The sequence below is a fragment of the Chlorocebus sabaeus genome, chromosome 22, assembly GCF_047675955.1.
Source record: "Chlorocebus sabaeus isolate Y175 chromosome 22, mChlSab1.0.hap1, whole genome shotgun sequence".
In the NCBI taxonomy this organism is placed as follows: domain Eukaryota; kingdom Metazoa; phylum Chordata; class Mammalia; order Primates; family Cercopithecidae; genus Chlorocebus; species Chlorocebus sabaeus.
In genome coordinates this window covers 88109154-88125936 of record NC_132925.1, presented here as the reverse complement: position 1 = coordinate 88125936, position 16783 = coordinate 88109154, and the positions used below count along the sequence as shown (strand labels likewise).

At 54.7% G+C, this 16783-nt stretch overlaps 1 protein-coding gene across 2 annotated transcripts; it reads left to right on the top strand.

Moving 5' to 3' along the window:
• The first annotated feature begins 1711 nt into the window (after positions 1 to 1711).
• On the top strand, positions 1712 to 13588 carry GRM2 (glutamate metabotropic receptor 2). 2 transcript variants are annotated; one of them, XM_007984407.3, is made up of 5 exons: positions 1712 to 4071; positions 7099 to 7936; positions 10035 to 11110; positions 12610 to 12790; positions 13012 to 13588. In XM_007984407.3, exons 1-5 carry the CDS (start codon positions 3355 to 3357, stop codon positions 13083 to 13085), a joined length of 2886 nt encoding a protein of 961 aa, XP_007982598.3. In that variant the 5' UTR covers positions 1712 to 3354; the 3' UTR covers positions 13086 to 13588. The 2 variants fall into 2 exon arrangements, with proteins under 2 accessions (XP_007982598.3, XP_007982599.3); XM_007984408.3 differs by lacking the exon at positions 13012 to 13588 and adding an exon at positions 11753 to 11884 and having other exon boundaries at positions 12610 to 12711.
• Positions 13589 to 16783: the final 3195 nt, after the last annotated feature.

The window sequence follows — 16783 nt, the reverse complement described above, 5'->3', positions numbered from 1 at the left end:
GTGTATGTGGCCATGTCCACATGTACAACTGTGTGTAAGGCTAGGTGTATGTCCTCATCTGTGTGCACACAGCTAGGAGTAGTGGCTGCCTAGCTGTGTGTAACTGTGTGTCCATGAGCTGTGACTGTGCAGCTTGTTTGCTGCAGGCCACATCATGGGCTTTTCTGGCTGGTGCTGTACATAGCCATATCTGTGTTTACAGCCCTGTGCCTTTTGTGAGGCTGACTTGTAGAGCTGGTTGGGAGTGTGGCTAGAAGGAGTGTGTGACTCCTCACCTCAGCACCCTCCTGCTGTCAACAGAGGCCTGGCCTATTGCTCACCTACCCCAGGGAGCGGTTGCTCTTCGACAGCCAGAGAGGGTGAGAGCAGCCGGTGGCAGAGTTGGAGGTAGAAGACAGCATGTCTGTCTCCCACTGCCACCTTGTCTCCTGTTAGTGATGGGGCTTGTGTTTGTTTGGGTTTGATGTGTCTGTTTTGTTTCAAAGCTGTGTTCTTCCCACAGCAGCAGGGCATCGGGTTTCTGTGTCCAGGGAAAAAGCTCGTCCTTGGTGATCACCCCCGCCCCCCTACGAACTGCCACATGCACAAGTGGGTGTATGTGTCTGAGGGGTCTGGGCTTGGCATGTTCATTAGCATGTATCTGAGCTGGGCTTGCTTCCACTGACACTTGTGGAAGAAAGGGCAGTGTCAGGGGAATGTGTGTAGGGGATGCCATGCCCCTTGGCACTTGTTAAGTGTATGCACATGTTAGGGGCAGATAGCACAGGCTCTCTAATCCCCATTCCTTCAGCACAGTCTGGCACTACAGCTTATCCACTACCCTCTACCCAGGGGCGTCCTTCCCCATCCTGCTGTGGGAGGGAAGAGTCAAGAGCATCTCAGAGCTGTCCTCCCTCTGCTTGGGCTCCAGCTCTCACTCCCTCCTACGCAGCAGCCAGTTCCAGAAGCCTTTCCCCAGGCCCCTCCCCTCCCAGATCCCCCTGCCACCCCTAACACTCCCTCAGGGTTGACCCTAGTACTTGGTTCTGCAACCCTTCCTGCATGTTGCTCTCTCCTTGCTTAAATACCCTTTTTACATGGGAGTGGGTGGCAGGTTTAAAGGGCATCTGCAGGAAGGAAGGGGAAGCCCCATTCTCCTCTGACCTCTCCCTTCCCCCAATCTTTTCCTCCTAGTGACTCGGTCTCCAGCTCTCACAAGGGACTGAGGACACATGCCTCAACCTCAGGCCTGGGATGTAGACCCAGCTGAAATGGCTGGGTGGGGAGAATAGCCTCCACCCGTCTCCCACGCGCCACTTTACCTATCCCCCAGAGGCACCCCTTGCACTAGGGCCAGCTCCTCCACTCTGCAGTAGCACTATGTGAACCTGTTGGGGCGCAGTGACCTCCCCATCCCGTGCCCCGTGGCATCCCCCCGCCCCGCACCTGTGCTCTCTAGGTGGTAGTCTGACTATGGAGCGGAGTGGGCCACCAAGCATCTGCTCCAGCGCAGAGCGAGAGCGCTCCGGGATTCAGCACCACGAGGCGGACAGCTCCAGGTCCTGAGGTCCCGAGAAGAGCAAGAGCGTGGAGGGTCCAGAGGCAGGCGGAGGCCGGGTTGGGAGCAGGAGACCCGGAGTTGGGAGGAACGGAGGAGGGGCTGGGGGCGGGCCGGGGCCGGGGGCGGGGCGGGCCGCGATTGAAAGCTGCGGGGTGAGCGGGCGGGAGGAGAGCGCAGGGGCGGAGAGCGCAGAGCCAGCGAGCAAGCGAGCGAGCGGGAGCCGGAACCCCGCGCCCCCAGCTCCACTCCGGTTCTCTCCGCGCCAGAGCCGGGCGCGCCAGGTAGGGTGAGCCGGCGGTGCCGCTGCCGCTGCCGATCGTTTTGGCCCTTACCTTACGTCCCAGGGCCCCGCGGGCCCTCGAGTTGTGGGGCGTCCGCACTGGGGTGTCCAGACAACGTTCCTTGCGAGCTCCGGGAGGCGGGAAGACAGCCCCGGGCGTCCCGCCTTTCTTCTCCAGAAAACGCAAGCCCCGCATCGCGCTCTCCCATTCCTCCTGCTCCAACGTCCTCTGGTCCTTCTTTCTGTCTGTGCCTCCGTCTTTGTCTCAACCTCTCAGGCTTGCTCGCTCCCTGCCCAGATTTTGTGGCCCAGGCCCCCGGCTGCCTGACTCCGGGTTTCTGTCCCCTTCCTGCCTCTGAGCTTCTATCTGGGCCTCCCCTGTGGGAGGCTTGCGACTTGACCAGTTTTGGCCTCAGCCCCCATCTGGGTCCCTGTCCCCATCTGTGCTGGTCTTCCTCCCCGCTTCTCCCTTGCTTGCCTGGGTGAGCTGCTTCTTTCCTGATCCCCAGAGGAACCCAGTGCCCCTGCCCTGGGGAGGGGCAAAATGGAGAGGCCCAGTCTCCGTGGCCAGCACATGGGGTCCCTGAGTTAGTTGCTGCCCTTCTTCAAACTCAGTTTCCTTTCCTGTTCTGAGGAAAGAGGTATGTCTCTCTCCCAGCCTTTCCACGCCCGTGTGATTGTGAGAGCCTTGTGGGGTGTGTGTGTGGGAAGGCAACTGGGGTACAAATGATAGGACGCAGTGGGGAAGAGACAGGGAGGGGGTCTCTGAGGGCCATGGCTAGGGTGGGCAGGACCCTGAAGCTGAGGATGGGGAGATTGGAAATGGTGACTTTCTCTGCTGGGTTGGGAGTGAAGAGAAAACAGAGGCACAAAGTCTCAAACAGCGTTCTACATAGAGCTAGAGAGTCCCGCACTCTCACCCTCAGCACTGTTTGGAGACTCTGGCCCCCAACCCTGACACACACATACACGAACATCTGCTTGCCCTGTTGACTTAGGACCTTGAGCCACTTGGGTACCCTCCCTGAGGCCAGCCATTCTACCTTGCTGTCTCATTCCCAGGGCTTAGTGTCTCTATTTCTTCCTCAGTCAGGAAACTGTGGGGATGGCTTTTTAAGAACCACAGGCTAGGACCCTTGGGTGTTCACATGGGCTCCAGTCTCCCCACGGGTTGGAGACTGTCCCTTAGAGACTGTCTTTTCCTCTTCCCTGGTGGGTCCTTAGACAGCAGTTCCTTCTCTCTGGAAATTCAAGGCTCAGGATGGGGACCTCTGAGTTTGTAACTCTGACATAGTCTGTTCCAAAGGTATTGACCTCGGGATCCTGGGAGGTTTGTACTGTTCTTGGACACCCTTTAATTTACGGGGAGGGGTCAGCATTGGCTAGGGTCTCCTGTCCTCTGCCTGGGACTTCACTGCTTGCATCCCTCCCCACTGCTGAGTTTGGTAGGTGAATAGGGCCCATCTCTCACCCAGCTGAGGCCAGGGCTGAGAGACAGGCCCAGGGGAGTCCCAGGAGCTTCTCAACCTACTTAATGACACCATCCTGTCCCTGGTTCTTGAGTACCCAGGAAAGGGGCTTGTGGGGAGGCAGAGTCAGAAGGGGCAACTGCTCTCAGGCTCCACTTTTCCTGGTCTGTTTTTCTGTCTTTCTGTGTCTCTGCAGGAGCTGGGTCCCTTCGCATCTCTCTTCTTGTCTGTCCTTTCCTGGTCCCTGTTTCCTCCTCTCTTTGCCTTCGCTGCTTCTAATCTCATCCCCTGGAGACCCAGGTCTGCTGGACCCATCCATCCCCTTTGGGGCCATGGGATCACTGCTTGGGCTCCTGGCACTGCTGCTGCTGTGGGGTGCTGTGGCTGAGGGCCCAGCCAAGAAGGTGCTGACCCTGGAGGGAGACTTGGTGCTGGGTGGGCTGTTCCCAGTGCACCAGAAGGGCGGCCCAGCAGAGGACTGTGGTCCTGTCAATGAGCACCGTGGCATCCAGCGCCTGGAGGCCATGCTTTTTGCACTGGACCGCATCAACCATGACCCGCACCTGCTGCCTGGCGTGCGCCTGGGTGCGCACATCCTCGACAGCTGTTCCAAGGACACACATGCGCTGGAGCAGGCACTGGACTTTGTGCGTGCCTCACTCAGCCGTGGTGCTGATGGCTCACGCCACATCTGCCCCGACGGCTCTTACGCCACCCATGGTGATGCTCCCACTGCCATCACTGGTGTTATTGGCGGTTCCTACAGTGATGTCTCCATCCAGGTACGTGGAGGCCACCCAAATGGGGACTAGGGAGGGAGGCCAGAGGTGGTGACCCAGAATTCCTGCTGAAAAGGGAAACTAGAAGCTCCCCTGCAGTAGCTTTTACAGAAGCTAAGAAAGTGCCCTGGTCACATAATGGCGGTCGATTTTTAGAGACTGTGCAGGAGAACATCTTACTCCCATTACTCCCGCCACACACACCCTACACACACACTCACACACACATACACACACCCACACACACACACCCTACACACACACACACCCACACACACCCCCCACACCCCCACACACACCCACACACCCACACACACCCACACCCACACACCTCATACACACCCACACACCCACACCCATACCCACACCCTCACACCCCCCACACACACCCACACCCCCCACACACCCACACCCCACACACACCCACACCCCACACACACCCACACACACACCCACACACCCCACACATACCCATACACACCCCCACACACACCCTCTCTCACACACACACACCCTCACCCTTGATGTTAAACAACCCTGAGGGGCTTAATAGCCAGGTCTCCCCACTTACTAACTGCATGACCCTGGCACGTTATTTCTCTTTTCTGTGTCACAGTTTCTTCCTTATAAAATTGGATTCACAACACTTCTTTTTTTGTTTTCTTTTTTGAGACAAGATATTGCTCTGTCTCCCAGGCTGAAGTGCAGTGGTGAGATCTCAGCCCACTGCAACCTCTGCCTCCCGGGTTCAAGCGATTTTCCTACCTCAGCCTCCCAAGTAGCTGGGATTACAGGCGCCTGCCACCATGCCCGGCTAATTTTTGTATTTTTAGTAGAGACGAGCCTGACCTCACCATGTTGGTCAGGCTGGTCTCAAACTCCTGACTTGAGGTGATCCACCCACCTCGGCCTCCCAAAGTGCTGGGATTAGAGGCGTGAGCCACTGTGCCCGGCCCACAATACTTTCTACTTTTAGGTTTGCCATGGAAATTTAATGAGTTGATACATGCATAGTATGTATCAGGGGCCTGACAAGTCATAAGGGCACAGTTGATATTAGCTGCTATTATTTTTAACCCATTTTATAGATGAGGAAACCAAGGCTCAGAGAGAGGTGGGCCACATTCAAGGCAGTGGTGGAGGGGAGCTGTGAAATCGGCTCGTGGCCAAGGGACTCCTGACTTGTCAGATCATCTCTGCCTGGATTGGAGAGGGGTGGCCAGATAGAAGCCAGGAGTGGCCAGAGGAGAGAATCAGGGCAGAGGAGTCAGGAGGAAGATAAACAGAATGTGTCGGGTGAGGGTACCAGAGAGTCTTCAGGGGGCACAGGATTTGAGGGGGTGGGAAGGGTGGGGAGCCAGCTCCCCTGCCCTTAGCCTCCTACTTTCCCACAGGGGCCAGCAGAGGGTGCCCTGTGGTTCAGCTTCAGCAGAGGCTGCTGGCCCCACTGACCCCTCTGCTGCTCCCAGGGCTGTGCCCAGCTGTAATCCTCCTGTCTCTGACTGGGTCCTGCCTCTCACCCAGATTCCCGTTTGCCAAGTGCCCAGCACAGGCTGCTGGAAGATGTGGCTGGAGCTAGGATCAGGGCTGGGGGACATAAGGTAGGCCTTGGCTGGGCCTCAGCTTCCTATAGGAGAGTGACTGAGGGCATTGTCGTGATGGAGAGGGCCAGGCCTCCTATCCTGGAACAGTTGTTCGGGAGAAATGGAGCAGAAGCAGCAATCAGAACCCTGGAGTCAGTTACTGGCCTGGAGTCGGGGAGGCCTGGCCACGCTGTCCACTGCTGGGAGTGGATTATCTGTCCTGCTAGTCCCAGTCACTGGAGGTGGCTAGGCAGCAGCCTGGGAAAATGTGGCTTGCTAGCATCTACCTCTGCAGCCCTGGGTTGGAGCAGGGATGAGTGGGTGGCCTCCTACCTGCTGCTGTCTTCCAGGACCTCTGCTGATGTTTTCTCCACAGTTCTCCTTAGGGCCCATGTATTTATCTCCAGAAGTCCAGTTACCTGCTTGCCATCCCGAGCTGCCTGCCTCCTGGATCAGGACCCATGCCTCAGCAGCGGTCTGCTTCTCCCTTGTCCTGATCAACATGAGGCTAGCCTGTTATCCGTAGGCTGCTCCTTCTCTCTTGCCCATGTCCCTATCATCTTCCCTTTGCCAGGCACTGTGGCCTCCCATGCATTATCGTTTTTATCCTCTCAGCAGCCTTGTAGGGCAGGGACATGAAACTGAGGCTCAGGGAGATTTCCCAACTCCAGGGGCCCAAAGGTAGAACGTGTGGGAGGGGAGGAGACATTGAACCCTAGACTGTCAGAGCCATAGACTGTATCCAGTTGCAACACAAGACTCACTCTCTGCTGTAGAATCTGAGCTGTGCTCTGCTTTCACCTACCCACCCTCTACCTGGCCCTTGGCTGGATCCCACTCCTGTGGGACCTGAGGGTGGAAGATGGGGTGCCAGGAAGCCAGTGGTAGAGCAGAAACCTTGTTTATTTAAGACTCAGGCATCCAATGGAGACCAAGCCTTGGACTATTAGGGTCATGGGACCCTGGGATCTGTGTCTTTCTTCCTGAGGGAACCTTTCCTTCTTTCTGTATCATTCTGTCAGACTGATTCAGGGGAAGGGCTACCCACCCTCAAATAAGTAGAGAGCCAAAGAGCTCTGAGTAGCCAGATGCCATCTCATGCCTCCCTCTGCCCCAGTGTAGCCAGGTGCCAACCTTCCTCCACCCAGGCCTTCCCTTGGCCCCCCTGCCATGTGTCTAAAAGGGGATGGCAGAGGGGATCAGGTGTGGCTCACGACCCTGGTGTCTCAGCCCTGGGTCTTCTCTCCCTCAGCCCTTGGAAAGAGATTTAAAAAACTCCCTACCCCAGAGGGAAGACTGTCAAGTCGGGATGCAGGGCTTTAGAGAGGGAGCCTTTAGGGCTGACCTTGCGGACACTTGACACCAAGACCTGCTAGCTGTGGGGGATCCACCTGTCTCTAGTGTTTGATCTGACCTCTGATCTTTGCCTTCTCTAATCCTCCCCCAGGTGGCCAACCTCTTGCGGCTATTTCAGATCCCGCAGATCAGCTATGCCTCCACCAGTGCCAAGCTGAGTGACAAGTCCCGCTATGACTACTTTGCCCGCACAGTGCCCCCTGACTTCTTCCAAGCCAAGGCCATGGCTGAGATTCTCCGCTTCTTCAACTGGACCTATGTGTCCACTGTGGCGTCTGAGGGCGACTATGGCGAGACAGGCATTGAGGCCTTTGAGCTAGAGGCTCGTGCCCGCAACATCTGTGTGGCCACCTCGGAGAAAGTGGGCCGTGCCATGAACCGTGCAGCCTTTGAGGGTGTGGTGCGAGCCCTGCTGCAGAAGCCCAGTGCCCGCGTGGCTGTCCTGTTCACCCGTTCTGAGGATGCCCGGGAGCTGCTTGCTGCCAGCCAGCGTCTTAATGCCAGCTTCACCTGGGTGGCCAGTGATGGCTGGGGGGCCCTGGAGAGTGTGGTGGCAGGCAGTGAGGGGGCTGCTGAGGGTGCCATCACCATCGAGCTGGCCTCCTACCCCATCAGTGACTTTGCCTCCTACTTCCAGAGCCTGGACCCTTGGAACAACAGCCGGAATCCCTGGTTCCGTGAATTCTGGGAGCAGAGGTTCCGCTGCAGCTTCCGGCAGCGAGACTGCGCAGTCCACTCTCTCCGGGCTGTGCCCTTTGAGCAGGAGTCTAAGATCATGTTTGTGGTCAATGCAGTGTATGCCATGGCCCACGCGCTCCACAACATGCACCGTGCCCTCTGCCCCAACACCACCCGGCTCTGTGACGCAATGCGGCCAGTCAACGGGCGCCGCCTCTACAAGGACTTTGTGCTCAACGTCAAGTTTGATGGTAATGTTGTTGGCCGGTGTCCATTGGCCTGCTGGCTGTCAGAGGATGAGGGGAAGCAGGCCTTCAGCTTTCATTCCTTTGCTAAGGAAACAGTAGAGTGAAAGTAAAGGACTCACCCAGGAGTGGCATCAGAGCCAGGGCAAGGATGCTAGGCAGAGAGGACTCCAACTGAAGCCAGGGCTGAGGTTCCACTTTCTTCCAGAGAGTAGACCTCTGGCCTGGTCCTGCCATTTTGAGGGTCTCTGGCTCCTCCTTGGGCCCTGCCCTCTATCTTCTATCTCCTTATCTTGCCAAAGGTGGAGACCAGGAGACCTCAAGCCCATTCTCAGGCATCAGTGAGAGTTAGAATCAGTCTGGCTTGAGGGTGAGCATCAGGATGACACTATATTTATTCTTTCTTTCTTTCTTTCTTTCTTTCTTTCTTTCTTTCTTTCTTTCTTTCTTTCTTTCTTTCTTTCTTTCTTTCTTTCTTTCTTTCTTTCTTTCTTTCCTTCCTTCCTTCCTTCCTTCCTTCCTTCCTTCCTTCCTTCCTTCCTTCCTTCCTTCCTTCCTTCCTTCCTTCCTTCCTTTCTTTCTTTCTCCTTCCTTCCTTCCTTCCTTCCTTCCTTCCTTCCTTTCTTTCTCTTTCCTTTCTCTCTTTTTTCTTTCTTTTTCTTTCTTTCTTTCTTTCTTTCTTTCTTTCTTTCTTTCTTTCTTTCTTTCTTTCTTTCTTTCTTTCTTTCTTTCTCTCTCTCTCTCTTTCTTTCTTTCTTTCTTTCTTTATTTCCTTTCTTTCTCTCTCTCTTTCTTTCTTTCTTTATCTCTCTCTTTTTCTTTCAGAGATGGGGTCTCACTATATTGTCCATGCTGGAATGCAGTGGTTATTCACAAGCACAATACAGCCTCCACCTCCTGGTGCTCAAGTGATCCTTCTGCCTCAGTCTCCAGAGTAGCTAGGATGACAGGCATGTGTCACTGCACCTAGCTTCAGGGAAAATTTCTATTCCTAATCTTGATTTTCCACTCAAGGTGACCTGAAAGTCTCCTGAAATCAAAAGTTATTTTAACAAGAGTGCCAGCTTTAAGAGAAGTGAGTGCTACAGATCATCACTATGCTTCAGGAAGAATCACCATGGGAACAGTGGGAGACAAAGCTTGGAAGCCCTGGCTCAGGGTTAAGATGAAGAGTAATTCCAATAGAAGTGACATTCAGAGTTATGCTACAATCAGCGTAGGGGTTAGGGTTGGAGTCTGGGGTCCAATTGGGCTGATGTTAGAGCAAGGCTAAATTCAGCATGTTTGACTTGGGTGGCATTTATGGTAGGGCTAGAGTTGGATTTTGAGAACTTTTAGGCTGAGTAGAAAGAGTAGGTGCTTGAGGGGACCTGGGTTTGAATCTAGGCTGCACTATTCACTCATGGGGCCTTAAGCATGTCTTTTGCTTTCTTGAACCCTGATTTCTCACTGGGGCTAGGGATGGCTGTAAATTCTGGCTAGAGCCTGGCTGGGAGATGTGAGGGATGAAGTGGGGGTGGAGAGAGGAAGTGATTTTCCAGCCACTGAGCACATTCTGGTGAATGGCAGTGGTTGCAGGTGACCTCTGAGGTTGGGATTCAGTTTGCACCAGGATGACTATTAGGACTGGGGGTGCTGGAGGTGGGGTTGTTGTTAGGATTAGTGGGGACAGGATTGGAACTGAGACTGGGTTTAGCCTTAGCATTGAGTCTGGGGAGAGGGCTGTAGTGTATGTTTCGATGAAGTTGGGATTTGGGGCCTGGATTGGAAAGTGTTGGATAGTACTAAAGTTGAATTTGGGGAGTCATGGTTGGGGATTGATGTGGGCATTAGGTTTTTGGAGATGTCTGGGCTTTAAGGCTGGGATTACATTTGGCATTTAGGGTTGGGGTTTGATGTTGGAGTTTAGGAGTAAGACTTTGTTGTCATCTCTCATTTAGAAAAATGACTGGGGTCAAGACAGGATTTAGTATTGGGTTAAGGATTGGAAGGGCTAATGGTGGCCTTAGCTCTGGCATTTGGGTTCCATGTTAGGGTGGATGTTGAGGTCACATCAGGGTAACACACTAGTCCAATCTTCTCTTCCTTCCCTTCCCCATCCTAGCCCCCTTTCGCCCAGCTGACACCCACAATGAGGTCCGCTTTGACCGCTTTGGTGATGGTATTGGCCGCTACAACATCTTCACCTATCTGCGTGCAGGCAGTGGGCGCTATCGCTACCAGAAGGTGGGCTACTGGGCAGAAGGCTTGACTCTGGACACCAGCCTCATCCCATGGGCCTCACCCTCAGCCGGCCCCCTGCCCGCCTCTCGCTGCAGTGAGCCCTGCCTCCGAAATGAGGTGAAGAGTGTGCAGCCGGGCGAGGTCTGCTGCTGGCTCTGCATCCCGTGCCAGCCCTATGAGTACCGATTGGACGAATTCACCTGTGCCGACTGTGGCCTGGGCTACTGGCCCAATGCCAGCCTGACTGGCTGCTTTGAACTTCCCCAGGAGTACATCCGCTGGGGCGATGCCTGGGCCGTGGGACCTGTCACCATCGCCTGCCTGGGTGCTCTGGCCACCCTCTTTGTGCTGGGTGTCTTTGTGCGGCACAATGCCACACCAGTGGTCAAGGCCTCGGGTCGGGAGCTCTGCTACATCCTGCTGGGTGGTGTCTTCCTCTGCTACTGCATGACCTTCATCTTCATTGCCAAGCCATCCACGGCAGTGTGTACCTTACGGCGTCTTGGTTTGGGCACTGCCTTCTCTGTCTGCTACTCAGCCCTGCTCACCAAGACCAACCGCATTGCACGCATCTTCGGTGGGGCCCGGGAGGGTGCCCAGCGGCCACGCTTCATCAGTCCTGCCTCACAGGTGGCCATCTGCCTGGCGCTTATCTCGGGCCAGCTGCTCATTGTGATCGCCTGGCTGGTGGTGGAGGCACCGGGCACAGGCAAGGAGACGGCCCCCGAACGGCGGGAGGTGGTGACACTGCGTTGCAACCACCGCGATGCAAGTATGTTGGGCTCGCTGGCCTACAACGTGCTCCTCATCGCACTCTGCACGCTTTATGCCTTCAAGACTCGCAAGTGCCCTGAAAACTTCAATGAGGCCAAGTTCATTGGCTTCACCATGTACACCACCTGCATCATCTGGCTGGCATTCCTGCCCATCTTCTACGTCACCTCCAGTGACTACCGGGTGAGCTACCTGCCACAGAGGTCAGGGGAGATGGGACACCAGACCCTCTGTTTCCTGGTATCTTATTTAATCTACTGGTAGCTCTGGGGCTCCAAGAGGTTAAATGCCCACTTAGGGGACCACAGCTTGTGTGGATCCCAAGGGGAAGGTGGGAGGGCTGAATAGGGCCTAGGGAAATGGCCAGGGAGGTGGGGAACTCGAGTTAGAGAGAGCTGGGATTTCAGGACTTGCATGTCATCCCCTATCCTGGGAGGAAATAGGGGTGCAGAAATATGTTCAAATGAACAGGGTTCTGCCCTGCTCCACTGAGGGGTCAGCTGCAGAAGGGGTTGCGAGATGAAGCCAGGGAAGGCAGGAAAGATGAAGCAAGGTGGGTAGGGGAGGAGATCTGTGGTATAGAGTTGAGAAAAGCTAAAGCAGGTGAAAATTGTTCCCCAGTTGGTGGCTTCTGAGCAAATTTGGTTCCAACTGGCACTGTGTCTCAATGGTCTCCCCAGCTCCAAGGGGCAATGACTGCTTCAGATAGGGTGGTCAGGGAAGCCCTCTCTGAGGAGGTGACAGAAGAGCTGTGTCCTGAATAAGAGGGTCATCTTGGTTAATCTTCATGACTTGAGTAAGCTCCATGGCTCTCCCATTTTACAGATGAAGAAACAGAGACTCAGGGAGGTTCAATCCCTTGCCCAAGGTCACTCAGCTTGGCAGTGCAGAGCAGGGTCTGAACTGCAGAAAAATTGAGGCGAAAGCCCCGGCAAAGGCCCCTTCCCCAGGACAGAGGTGTGGTGGCACAGTGCTGGGGGCCAGGGACCGCTGGGCTTGGCTGCTCTGCTTGCACCTGCTGGGCCACCTGCTTGGGTGGTAGAGGCCAGGGCTGGGGAGGGATTTTGCTCTAACTCAGCCTGTATTTGCATATGATTTGCATTTGCATGCCAATCACAGGCAGCTAAGGACTCACCTGGGACACACACTGTACCCATACATGCATGCACACACACACACACACACACACGTACACACAGACATAGCCACATGCATGCACACACACATATCCCACATACACACCCTCGTTGGCACACACACACATATCTTCCTAACAAATGAATCCATATCCATGCACCCTACACTCACACACACATACACTCACGCAGACACCTGCAGAAATTCACCACCCCACATACGTGCACTTACACAGATATACACACACACCGACATGCATGCACTCCATACCTGCACCCCTCAAATGCACACACCCCTGTGCACACATGCACCCCTGCATGTTCTCCCCTTCAGCTGGAACTCTTGTCATCCTGGGAAAATGGTCTGGGTCTGATGCTGGGACTGTGCCCAATTTTCCTAGCAATGCTTTGGGACCTGGCAAATGGACCACAGCCCAGTGTTGGATGCTCAGTCTCCCCCACTCCCTCCCCCACAGCCCGGGCAGGGGGTCCTGGGGTCAGGCCCAGGTCTTGACCTGTGCCTGCTCACCCACTCACCCACCGCAGGTACAGACCACCACCATGTGCGTGTCGGTCAGCCTCAGCGGCTCCGTGGTGCTTGGCTGCCTCTTTGCGCCCAAGCTGCACATCATCCTCTTCCAGCCGCAGAAGAACGTGGTTAGCCACCGGGCGCCCACCAGCCGCTTTGGCAGTGCTGCTGCCAGGGCCAGCTCCAGCCTTGGTCAAGGTCGGTGTCGTAAGCAGCCCTCTCTGCCTGTTCCCCTCTCCCTGTCCAGCTCCTTGGGTTGCTGAAATCTCTTGTCTGGGGGTGAGGTGCCCCTCAAATGACACTGGCAGGAGAGGATGGGAGAAGGGAGGGGAGGCTTCCATCACAGCCCTGCTTCCCCGCTGCCTGCCCTCCATGGAGGACCTCGGAGTTGGCCCCAACCTCTGGCTTCCTTTTCTTAGGGTCTGGCTCCCAGTTTGTCCCCACCGTTTGCAATGGCCGTGAGGTGGTAGACTCGACAACATCATCACTTTGAAGACCCCATACTCCCGCCCTGACACAGCTGCTCCTGGGAACCTAGTGCAGACCCACGTCCAGGGCCAGGAGGAAGTTGGCTGGAGCACTGCAATAATTTATTGCCCACCCCATGTCTGCCCCCAAAGTCACTTACCCACCTCCTTACCCCAACTCTTCAGACTCAGAAGTCAGGAGCCTTGGCCAGGAGCCTCTGCAGTGGCCACGAACTGCCCTTGTAGCTGTGTTTCATCCTGGCCAGGCCCAGGGTTCGGAGAGGAGCAAGCCAGGGTCCAGTCTGTCCTGGACCGGGGTGGCGGAGGACGGCAGGCCCCAGTCCTAACCAGCAAAGGTGCTTCCAGCCCAGCCCCTCCCCCTATCTAGGGCCTTTTTTATTTTTTATATCAGTTACTCTGGGATGGGGAGGGTGGTTATTGTGGGGGCTGCCCCTCCCCCGCACAGTAGTTTGTCCTGTCGTTTATTTTGTATTACCTGTAAATAAAGTGGCTTTATTTTAAAAAATCACTCTTTGCCTTTGACCCAGGAAGGCCCCTCATGCCCTCCACAGCCTCCCAGCCATCATTCTGCTAGTGTTTAAACATCGACTCTGCTCTGCGCCTGATGTTAGGACCTGTCTGCCACCGAGACAGACCCAGCCCTGCCTGGTGGGGAGATGGAAAATGAATGAGCCATGGTCCCTTAAAAGGAGCCACTGCAGACTGGCCCAGGAATCCTGGGGTCGGATGGGGGCTTTAAATGGTTAGAGATGAATGAACAGGCTTATCTGGCAGTCCAGGGGTTTCCCTGGGGTCCTGGCCTCCACGATGGTGTGGGTGATGGAGCAGGAGTGACCTCCGGGAATAGTGGGCTTTCCCACAGCTGGCCAGCCTGGCACTGGATCCTCCAAGTGTATAGAGCCACACCAAGCGTTTGGTGCAGGGGGAACCGAGAGGAGGCATGGACTGAACGTCGCCTGTTCACATGGCACTTACAAAGGCAGAAAGAGCTTTTGGGGAGAAGGGGTGGGTGAAGCAGGGAGGGCAGAGGCGGAGCAGCTGGAGACACCATCTGCTGTCAGGCCCAGCGAGAAGTCAGAAAAGGGAACCTTTCTCCAGTCCGCGGAGGAGCTCTGGCCTGGTGGGCCGGTTGAGGAGCCCAGAGCCTTTGGGCATCTTCGGAGTTTGCTGTCAGGGTTCACCAGCAGAGGGCGCTAAGGTACCTATGGCCTAGAAGGCAGCGGGCACCGAACCGGAAAACAGCAGCTTCTGGAGAGTCCCCAGACTGCGTGGCGCAGAGGGACAAAGTCCTGCATTAGCCAGCAGCCCAGGGCATTTGTTATTTTTAAGTAAGTCCATTTGCATCCACAGGCTGGCAAGGCTGTGGAAATTTGGGTAAACAATTTAAAAAACAAAAACAAAAATAAAGAAAATTGCAGGAACAGCCAACATCTGGGATGTACGGATGACAAATGAAATACAGACTGCGCAGTTAAATTTGAATATCATAAACAATGAATACTCTTTTTTAGCATAAATATGTCCCACACAATATTTGGGACATACTTATATTAAAAATTTTGGTTATTTATCTGACATTCAACTTTAACTGGACATCCTGTATTTTCATCTGTTCATTTTGGCAACACTTTTGGGCCAGTCTGTATTCTAGATCCCCCAATAACTCAGGCCTGGGTGCTGCCCCCAGTGGCTGGTCACCAGGGAAATGCACCCCATGGTACCCGCAGCCCCAGCCCCCACTTCCAGTATGGCCTTTTCTGGGTCTTCCTGCCAAACTGGACTCTGAGGACATTTGCCCACCATCCCCAGCACCCAGACAAATGAAGACGGGGCTCTGAACCCCTTGTGCCCAAAAAGCAACCCTTCTTCATATGGCTCAGGAATATTTTCCTTAAAATGTAAAACAACAACAGCAACAACAAAACAAGTAGTTACGAACATGGTTTGCAGCTAAAAAGGTTCAAAGGGTATCCAGTGAGGAATCTCCTTCTATCCCTGCCACCCATCTAGCAGGGAGAGCCAAAGGCCTGGGGGCCAGGGAAGAAGTCCAGAAAGAATTCCTAAGGACCAGTCCTCACATCTGCCTGTCACACCTCTTTTCTTCCGCCTGCTCCCCTCATTTCCCCTCCCTGCATTTGTGAGAGCGGCCTTCTTATTTTTTGTCCTGTTGTCTCAATGGCTCCACCCCTCAGTCATGACCCATACACCTGTATTACATGATTCCTCCCACCCATCCTTATTGTGTTGTGGGCAGCGAATCTTGGCCTTCACACCTCAGCTGTCAGTCCTTAGCACACATTACTAAGACCTGCCAGCTTTCTCCAGTCCCTGGAGGAGCTCTGGCCTGGTGGGAGCTCCAGGCCAGAGCTCCAAGGCTGAGAGTCCTGGGATATGGAGTGGCCTGGCTTTACATCTCTGGATCTCCTCTTCTCCAATACCATAGTCCATGTCCTACAAACACTGACCCATCTGCTTGTATTAGACTTGGAGTCCTCAAAGGAGAGCTCTTCCCCTTGTGGAGACTGAGGACCAGAGGTGCCCAGCATTTTGTGTTCTCTTCCACCCTAGGGAGGCACCCATCATGGTGAATTCACTGTCTGTGAGTGGAACTACCAGGTTGCTTTGCTTGGGTAGCCAGAACTTACACTGGGACATGGGTGTTTCTACCATGGCTGTGTTTGAAGGCTCTCCCAGATCCACTTCTATACTTTCCCCTGTCCCTTGCATTGGTCCTGTAAGACTGCAGAGTAGCCCTCGCCCTGTCTGGGTGGGCCTGGCTCTCTCTTACTGAACCATAAGCTCCCGCAGCTTGGGAAAGGGTGGTTCGGGCCATGCTGCTCTTGGCTCCCCAAGTCCTGACATGGGAAAGGGGGAGGGGAAGAGTCATGTTACAATGGCAGCTCTGATGATGCCCGCTTCCCACATTTGAGCCCTGTCCAGCAGCAGACCCTTGAGATAGCACACCAAAATCCAAGAGGAAGTGGATACATTGGACAAAGAGACTGGGAACAAAAAGTGGAGCCAAGGGATGACATGGAGCTGGGAATGAGATTCAGAATCTGCCATACCCCAGAGCCCTGAAGGTGGACACTGCCTAGAACTGCATCAGGCCGATGCTCTCCCTTGTTCTCCCAGCCCAGCCTGGCTGCTCATCCTTCTCTCCTGGGCTGAGGGGTCATGGGAGGCAGAGGGGAAAGGAGGGACCACTGAGGGTCTCAAAACCCCCTCAAGATGTCTCTGCCTCAAGTTCCAGCAGAAAAAGGAATGGAGCCCACTGCTCCTACCCCCCATGAGCCAGCGGGGAGTTCAGCACTGAGACATGAGACTTCTCAGCCTGTGGGAGAAAGACTAGATGTGGGGAAAGCGGGGGAAGGAGAAAAGGGTGCATGTGCACGTGTGTGTGCGCATGTGTGGATGTGTGTCTCTGCACGTGTGTGAGAAAACAGGAAGAGGGAAATGGAGGGGACTGAGGGTGAGGGGACAGGAAGCGAGGAGCAGGAGGAGGAAAGTAAAATAGGGACGTGTTAAACCCCAAGGCCTCTTGCCAGGGGGTCAGTTTTTTCTTTTAAAAAAATTACTTTATTCTTTCTGTGAAAACAGTATATGCTCCCTACAAACAGCTTAAGCGTTGCAGAAAAGTACAAAAAGAAAAAAGTATTACCTCAAGTTCTATCATTCAAATATAACCGTCATTAACATTTCT

Excerpts from the sequence above, each read along its gene's own strand:
- GRM2 (XM_007984407.3), top strand. The coding sequence starts at position 3,355 with ATGACACCATCCTGTCCCTGGTTCTTGAGTACCCAGGAAAGGGGCTTG. Across the intron at positions 7,937-10,034 it reads GCTCAACGTCAAGTTTGATG|CCCCCTTTCGCCCAGCTGAC; the intron begins GTAATGTTGTTG and ends TCCCCATCCTAG. Across the intron at positions 11,111-12,609 it reads TCACCTCCAGTGACTACCGG|GTACAGACCACCACCATGTG; the intron begins GTGAGCTACCTG and ends CACCCACCGCAG.